This window comes from Trachinotus anak, unplaced genomic scaffold (genome assembly GCF_046630095.1).
Source record: "Trachinotus anak isolate AG129_WGS33_773 ecotype Australia unplaced genomic scaffold, CSIRO_AGI_Tana_v1 ptg000025l, whole genome shotgun sequence".
Taxonomy (NCBI): domain Eukaryota; kingdom Metazoa; phylum Chordata; class Actinopteri; order Carangiformes; family Carangidae; genus Trachinotus; species Trachinotus anak.
The window spans coordinates 9,579,751-9,588,008 of NW_027273876.1; the positions used below are offsets into that span (position 1 = coordinate 9,579,751).

The 8,258-nt window shown below is 39.8% G+C and overlaps 1 protein-coding gene across 2 annotated transcripts in view; it reads left to right on the forward strand.

The window, feature by feature from the left end:
* Window positions 1–7,116, forward strand: part of kcnh4b (potassium voltage-gated channel, subfamily H (eag-related), member 4b) — a 35,951-nt gene extending 28,835 nt beyond the window's left edge. For both annotated transcript variants that reach the window (XM_071463111.1, XM_071463110.1), the window contains 5 exons: window positions 831–869; window positions 1,789–2,180; window positions 2,847–2,938; window positions 3,427–3,503; window positions 4,415–7,116. In XM_071463111.1, the coding sequence (XP_071319212.1) occupies window positions 831–869; window positions 1,789–2,180; window positions 2,847–2,938; window positions 3,427–3,503; window positions 4,415–5,467 (1,653 nt within the window). In that variant the 3' untranslated portion in view covers window positions 5,468–7,116. The remainder of the gene's footprint in view (window positions 1–830; window positions 870–1,788; window positions 2,181–2,846; window positions 2,939–3,426; window positions 3,504–4,414) is intronic.
* Window positions 7,117–8,258: the final 1,142 nt, after the last annotated feature.

Below are 8,258 nucleotides of genomic sequence, written 5' to 3' on the forward strand. Positions count from 1 at the left end.
ACTTGATATTGATGTTCAGTTAATGTCATTTGGCAGTAATATTCCTTTCTGGCTAGTTAATCATTCCAAGATTCCCCAGGGTTATTTTTCCTTCTGAGGAGAATTTGTCTCTGCCTTGAATAGACTCACTTATTTCTCCCCTCTGCTTTTCACATAGAATCACCGTCTGAGAGATATAAAGATTCACAGTTGGAGTTTTATTTTTGCTTTCATTTCCTTTCAGCAGTTATGATTTTGAAACTCACTACTGTGTTACAATGAAGGATTAATTTTAATGTGTATCCTCAGTGAATTGGCTTCCTTGCATCAAAGAGCATTACTGGCACTAGACTGGTAGAGCGACAGACTGTGGCTTGTGTTGTCACATTAAGCCATGTTGTCAGAAGCACATTTTTCACACATGAGGGAAGGCTTCACCCTACCACAGTTTCATTTGCCATCCAGCTGGTGATTATGCTAAATTGTGAGCAATTTGTCCACACACCAGCAGAAAGACAAACTTTTGCTGGAATCCCTCTGCAATCAGGTGTGGAAAAGAGGATCCGTTATGTGATTCAGCCTGTGTGGCCAAGGGTATATTACTGGTCACAATCATTTATGCAATGGGAAAATAAATGGAAAACAGTTCCAGAGGAAAAAAGGACAAATAACATATTTGAATTTTACAGTTTTGTAAAGTCAAAGATATCACCGAAATTAATTTATTTCCAAAGATGTTGCTGCAAGAGTTAATTTTAATTTAATATCTGATAGATAGGATATTAAATAAATACATTCTGCCTGTTGCTGTGTCTTTTGTAATCTCTGTTGCTTTCTTTTTGTCACTGCAGGGTCTCAACAGGTTTTCAAGGTCACCCAGGCTCTCTCATGTGAGTTCAGTGCAAATTCAGTCTTCTTCTCTCATTATTTCCTTTGTACACAACACATCTTCCCTGAACACACTAGTAGGTTATGATAAACCCACAAAGCCTGGTTTTGAATGATATGCATAATTGTGGTGAGAGGTGTGTTTGTACCATGTGCTTATCCTGGTTTTTAGTGGGCATGCGTCTGATTTTTCAAGGCAAAATCTGCAGTTTTTCTGGAACATACTGTAATGCTGATGAACACTGTGGAAGGGTGTGTGCAAGGACTTCCCCTACAGGTTGAAACTCATTTGGAACAGAGTGTCCCTGGAGTTAGCTGGCTAACTGGGTCAATAGCTCTCCTAATGGGAAACCTTATGAGCTACTTTTCACACTATATACTGTATGCATCTCCCTGTAACTCCCTGCATTATTTTTTCAGTTATCATAGTACTGTTCACAGTGCTCACTTAGTTTTTAGAAGTTGCAATTAATGTAAAACCAATTGTTTTCACTCATAAGTACACAGGCAGCTATGTTTAGAATGTAATAGAGTTGTAACAGCATTAAAGTAAGGTGATTAAAAAATCATCAACTGCAACTCATTAAAAAAAAACAACACATTATTTGCTCATTATCAGCAGCTTTTAAAATAAATAGGTTATTATGTACCAGATTGCTCATTAAATGTTTTCGGGGAGCAAAGTATTTTGAGTGGCATTATAAATTTGTCTCATTTTCTAATATGATTCAACACTTAATATATTTCAATATTCATGTAATTATTATTTCAGTGTTCAGTGTAATCTGTCTTTATATCCTCAGTGCTTGTATTTTCACAAACACAAATCAGGCAGTTTGACGATTTGTACACCTTTCATTTGTGAAAACATTAAAAAGTGTACATTTATTAATGCTACATGTTATATTTCCTGTTTTGCAGGAACCCAGGCTGCCATCTATCGTGGAAACCAAGGGTGATGACCCAGACGACTCCTTCCACCTCTCTCCAGCTAGCCACTCCCGTCGCAACCTCCTGCTGCCCAGCTTCAGCAGCCCTGTTCGCCGTACATCCCTGGGGAACCTGCTGGGGGATGAGTTGCGGCAGTTCAACGCCCTGCGACGCTGCCGTTCCCCCAATCTCAGCCGTGGCTTTCATGGGCAGAGCTCATCCCCTCAGCCACCAACCAAACGAGAGCACAGCACCCCTGTGTCAGCCCTGGGCCTGGCCCCAGCCTCAACTTCAGCCCAGGAAGAGTCAGGGGCTGAGCAAAAGCCTTCAAAGCTGCTTATCCCAACCGTCACCTGCTTTGGACCCCCCGACCTTAGTCCAAGGTAGTGAAAACAACTAACATTAAATTCATTTTCCAAAACACAAGCTGAAAAGAGAAAACATAACTGAAATTGCATAATACAGTGTACCCTGAGTGAGCAAAACATGTATAACATAATGCAATGCTATACAATTTAATAACAACACTCTATTAGTAATTATTAACTAAAATGTCTTGTTTATTTTTTTTGTTTCCTTTGCATTTTCTTCATATTGTTTTAAATTAATTCCTTTTCTGTCTACTCACTCAAGTTATGATAACATTAGAACGTCTGACATGATTTGCATAAGGTGTTCAGTAATTGACACCTAAAGTCACACAAGAAAAACCTGCACAAATGCAGAGTATTTGCATTGCATATTTCAACAGATGTCACTGCATTTCATTACCAGAGCACCTTATCCTCCCGCCCCAACCATCTGTATTCATAATGTATCCCTAAGTCATTCAATAAGTCCTAGATATGGGTAAGTGCTGGTTCAGAGAGCTCAGGTGTCCACCCCTCCAGACTGGGCTCTCCTCCTCATGTTCAAACCTACATGGGCTTCTGCCAGCAGCAGCTCTCATGGCACATTCCTGGGTCGTCTGCTGGCTCCAGTGATAATTGAAAAAGCTCTACTGTTACATTAACTCCAGCTTCCCTCCTCTTCACCCCCTCCTGTCACAGGGTTGTAGACGGCATTGAAGACAATGGGCACACGTTCCATTTCAACGTGGAGCACAGTGGGCCTAAAGCCAGTACAGGTGGCATCACCCAAGGTAAGCCAAACCGCCTCCAACTACGAGGGTCACCTGGGTGCCAGGTGGCTGGAGGAGTTCAAACAGTGGACACCACAATACTGCCCTGCCTCCTTCTGGGGAAATATGAGAGCGCAGAGGAATGAAATGACAGCCAGGTGTCCAAAGAGTCAGAGAACATGTTAAAGGACAACTGAGGTCAAAGCAGGGTACTGATCATCTGACCTGAGCTTTTACTCATGATCACTATCATTCTGGGAAGGATATCAGGTCCTGTTCAGTTGAAGTCCAACTAATTTACTGTAGGATAATGAGCCTATCCCTGACAGATACTGCACACATGCATGCATGTGTTATGGATACATACCATACATATATTAAGGTTGGTGTCCTCTGAGGTCACACCTCATAATTTAGCTTAATATTAATACTGATAAATCGTCTAGGTGGTGTGTTGAGTTGTGTGCTGCTAAGTAAGCTACTTTTTAATTTTCTTCTTATTTTTCCAGACTCCTCACAGGCAAACGCCACTCTGTTGCTGGAGACAGAGGAGGTCAGACAGGGCATCAGTCAACTCAACCATAAGGTAAAGTTCAGCTTCTTAAATTAAAATTGATTGCCTCTTTATCCCTCTCATCTTCTCTTCTGTCTTCTATCTGTAAAGTATTTTGGAGAGACTGAATAAGAAATACATTAAGCATTGATGTATTTGTAATGAGAAAATAAAATATGAGTTCCTGTTTCAGTCTTTAGAAATGGATTCACTGACATCTTTAATGCAGACCCAAAAAACAAGGAAATTGTTAATAAATACATTTCTGGCAAATCATTCCATACCAGTCATGGCTGTATATTTACATGGGGAAACATACAATTAGATCAAGTAGACTCCATTTCTGCCTTGTTTCTCTCCCTGCACTCTTAATCTGAATGTATATAGAGCAAAAGCAGGTGCAGCATTCAGATGGGCCCAGGTAGGTGCCATCTGAAGTCAATATTAATTAATCAGTAGGGCACTTCTGCAATGCAGAGGATAGCCAGGAGTGCTGACTCGACAAGCTGAAGAAAAAAGAAATTCTGATGACAACCCAGCTCTACTTGTGGCCCTTTTCTGGCCCCCTTTCCTTCATGGTTCACTGACCTGTTCCCAGTTACATCTACTTTCTTTCCTATTTGCGTCAGTTACCTCAGTCTGTCTGACTCCCTCTGGATTTCACTGCTGCATAAGAAGCTACTTTGTAGAGTCACAGAGGGGACTATAAATTGTTTGGATTTCTTTTGCGAGGTCATTGGAAAAATTACCTGAAACAAAAATATCTGGACATGAGTCAGATTAAACATTAAAGATAGAAGCTGATTAATATGTCACTCTAAAGGGAACTTGATTGCATAGAATTGTATTTTGAAGCTGTTCCTGTGAACTTAACCATGTTTGCTCAGTTTGATAACAGAATATGCAGGGTAGGCATGACTAAACTTTGTCTACTCTCTACACAGATGGGCACATTAAACCAGGAAGTATCTGAGCTCACCAAAGGCCTGCACCACATGATGCATCTACTCCAGGCTCACATATCCATGCATCACTACAAACCTTCATACCCATATGGTGTCCACATGGTGTCCAGCCCTCCCACAGGCCCCAACACTGGCACACCATTCAAACTAGCATCAACCTACCACCTCCATAACGATCCTGGGAGCCATGAAGGCCACAGCCAACAAAGTGTCCCTTCTACTGACCACTGGAACTACGGTAGAGCTGCTGAAACTCAAACAGAGAGCAACCAGCGACCTAAATCCTCTAGTCCACCTGCTAACTCCTGTCCACCCCTCTCTCTAAACTCTGCACCCAGGTTAGGCTCATGTCATAGCTCTGAGAGTATGAAAACACATCTGTGGACCAGCCCATCTCTTCTCAGTGTCAGCCCAGGCTTCCATAGCGGAAGTCCAGGCCTTGCAACTCATGCTTTGCATGAAGACTCTGACAACAGACCTCTCAGTGCTAGCCCAACTACCATCAGTAAGTCCCAGCCCACATTGTGCCTGCAGCCTCCCAGTGATAATGATGAATACTCTTGCCTTCTGTCCAGTGCCCCTACAGGTACGTCCACACACAGTCTGCTGGACCCATCAGCAAGCTCTTACCCCCGTTTCTGCCTACCCTCAGAGCCCCATGTGAACTTATTACAAACCTCACATGAGGATATATGTGTCCCAACATCTCATAATCTGATCCAGGACACCTCCATGTTCCAAATCGAGGACTCACACCCCTCTGTCCAACCTGTCTCTGCCTCTCTGCCCACATTGCCCAGCCAATCTCTTGGATCCCCCCTGGATTCAGGGTCACCACGATCAGATGCTCTTGTGCCCCATCTCCCACTGGGTGACCCATCTGCCATAGAACACACCAGTCTGGAGTGCCTACTGGGGAAAGGGGGCTCTATGGAGAGCAGGGACAGTGAAAGCGCATCGTCACGAAGGTCCAGCATCGGCGTCCAGACACAGAGCACAGAGCAGTCGTGGTGTCTGGACCTCACAGATTAAACTGTACTTGTTTCAGGGGCAGACTCACTGACTTCACTACAACTGGAAACAAAAGCAGCAGTTATTGAAATGCGAATTCTTACAGTGTTTGAAGAGACTCTGCTGGAGATTGTCAATGTGTGATGTATTTCCCCCTTTTAAATTCTGGGCTCTCATATTTGTCAAACTCCACGCAATTTACACCATTTCTATGCAAAAGCATGTCATTTGTGCATTATCTTGGCTTTACTGAAGTGTGTCTTTAAAAAAAAGCTCCACAGCAGTGGGTTCTCGTATATATTGTATATTTTTTTCAATATCCTCAGAGCAATTTGCAGTTGATAATACCTGTTACCTTCTTGCATGGTAAAGTTGTCTATTCTTTTTCCTAAGGAAAAGGTTTCCAAACCAATGTGTAAGCATTCTACATGAAAACCTGTTGATTGTGCACACAGATACTGTATTTATATGGCAAACAGGTCAGAGTGGGTGGAACAAAAATGACACATGCTTCACTTTGCATATAGGGAATAGAGTATGTGCGTCACACAGCATAGATTGTTTATTGTTTTAAATTGAATGCTTTTCTTAGTTCAGCATTTTTTATTTGCAAATTCATAGTCTTTTGACTATGAAGATCTAATAACTCCACAAAGCAGTACACAGTACATAACTTATGATTTCAGTTCATCACCTTTTTATGCTCTCCAAAAGATCCTTCAGGAGATTTGAATAAATTTCAATTTCAATTAACATTTTTCCTCACCAAGGCATTAAACATAATTCTGTAAAATAGGTTCAATTGCTCTTCAAGAAAACACATTTGGAAGATGGTAAATTTATTTCTTAAGGATCCAAAATTCTATAAACATAACTGGTGATAAATTAAACTTGAATAAATATACACGTTTAGTTGAAAAGTGGGTCTGATGGAATACATAACACTGTTTTTAATTTACAAAATACGAATGCCTCCTGGGATAAAAACATTAACTAATTATACTCATAAAATATTCAGAGTATTCAGGAACTTTATTCTGATTGATTGATTGATTGATTGATTCTGATATTCTGAATGATTTCTCCTTGGCTGACAAAATAAAGTATGCAGAAAATGCCTGACTGTGTCCTGTATTATAACACTTATAAGTGCATTTCTGAGAAAGAGACATTTCATTTCAATTCAGTCACTTTACCGTTATTTGACAAGCTCCAACTTCTAAGTGTTGTTGCACACAGTTGCGGAGTAAGATAGTGTTTGAATTCACTTCTTCAGTTTATGTAAATATGATCTTAGACCAAGTCAGAGGGTCTTATTACAACTTAATAATAATAAAAAAAATCTTTAAACTATTTGGACTGTGATAAAATAAGGTGGTGTGATGATTTGCCCATAATGATTTAGCTTTCAAGAAATTAAGATGCTTGAAAATGTCACCTCTTAACAGTCTTCATTCCAAGGCAGAAAGGTTGACCACACATGAATACTGCGTCCTTGTTTTTTATTTTGATTAACGTATATTCTGTAAAAATGTGTTGACAGTCAAATGTCAATAATCAATGTTTCAAAAATTGTATTAGTATTTAAGGTAAGATTGAAGAGGAAGAGCAGTGTTAAGGCAAATTACTGTAAATGAAGACTGCAATCATTTTAACTTTATAGGGTTTTTTCTTCATGATAAAACCCAGCAGTTTAATGACAGTGAAAACCTTAGTTTGCACAAATCTTTAGTGCTCCCACTAAATTAAAAATGAGTATATTCTTTGAATTTATTTAATAACATTCTCCCATGCACACTTTGAATACATCCCAAAAAGAAGAAAAAAAAAACAAATGTTTCTTTACTGTAGAAAAGAAGATATCAGTAAGTTGATTAAAATCTCTGTAGAGAACAGAAAAACACAGAAAGTCACCAGTCGCCTTGAGTGAATGAAAAGAGGATTTGCTACTGTTGTTTCTCTCATTAGTGGCTGTGAATTCAACGAGTTTTTGGTGAAAGCTGGTTTATCCTTTTTTTAAAGGCTGATCTGTGTTGACTCGCAATCTGATTATATAAGCAAATGTACAATATCTTTCATTTATTTGTGTTGCTTTCTGCATACAGCTTTGGGATATACGTCCATCCTTGTCAGATACGTAGACATCTGTACAACATTGTTTCTCCCTTCATGATGCCAGCACCCGAAGGTTATCCACAATGTCAGAAGCTCTAGCAACAGGTTGACAGTTAAAACTGGGTGGTGATGGAGACATTGAGACCTGCAGGCGGAAAAAAAGAAAAAGAAATATATATATATATATCCCCTGGTTCATGCAGGCTTAATTTTTTTTTTCCCTTCCATCTACAATATGCACCTGTTTTTTCTCTCTCACGTTCATTGACTTAGAAGTTTTGGGAAAATCCGATGACAACACAGTTGTTAACATTAGATAGGACAATTTGTTTAATGATATGGCGTACTGCAAAGCTCATTTCTCGTAAGTCAGTGGTGGAAGATTGTGTTCTCTTGGCATAAATAAATTCATAGGGAAAATCCAGATAACAGTTTAATAATAAACTGGAACAGCAATTCAACAACTGTGCAATACAACTGGATAAAAAGGAAGCCAGGGTATCAGTCCTCCATTAGGACAATTCAACAGGAGGGATATCTTTAACTTTTGAATGTGAGGATTATAAAAATGCTCTGACATTTGATTTGGAAAATGTGTTGTCTGATTTTCTTACACTTTTACATTCTTTATACAGAGTCTGATGTGCAGAGACATCCCATTGTGAAAACATGAAGACTGTGATTCTTGCTCTTTTTG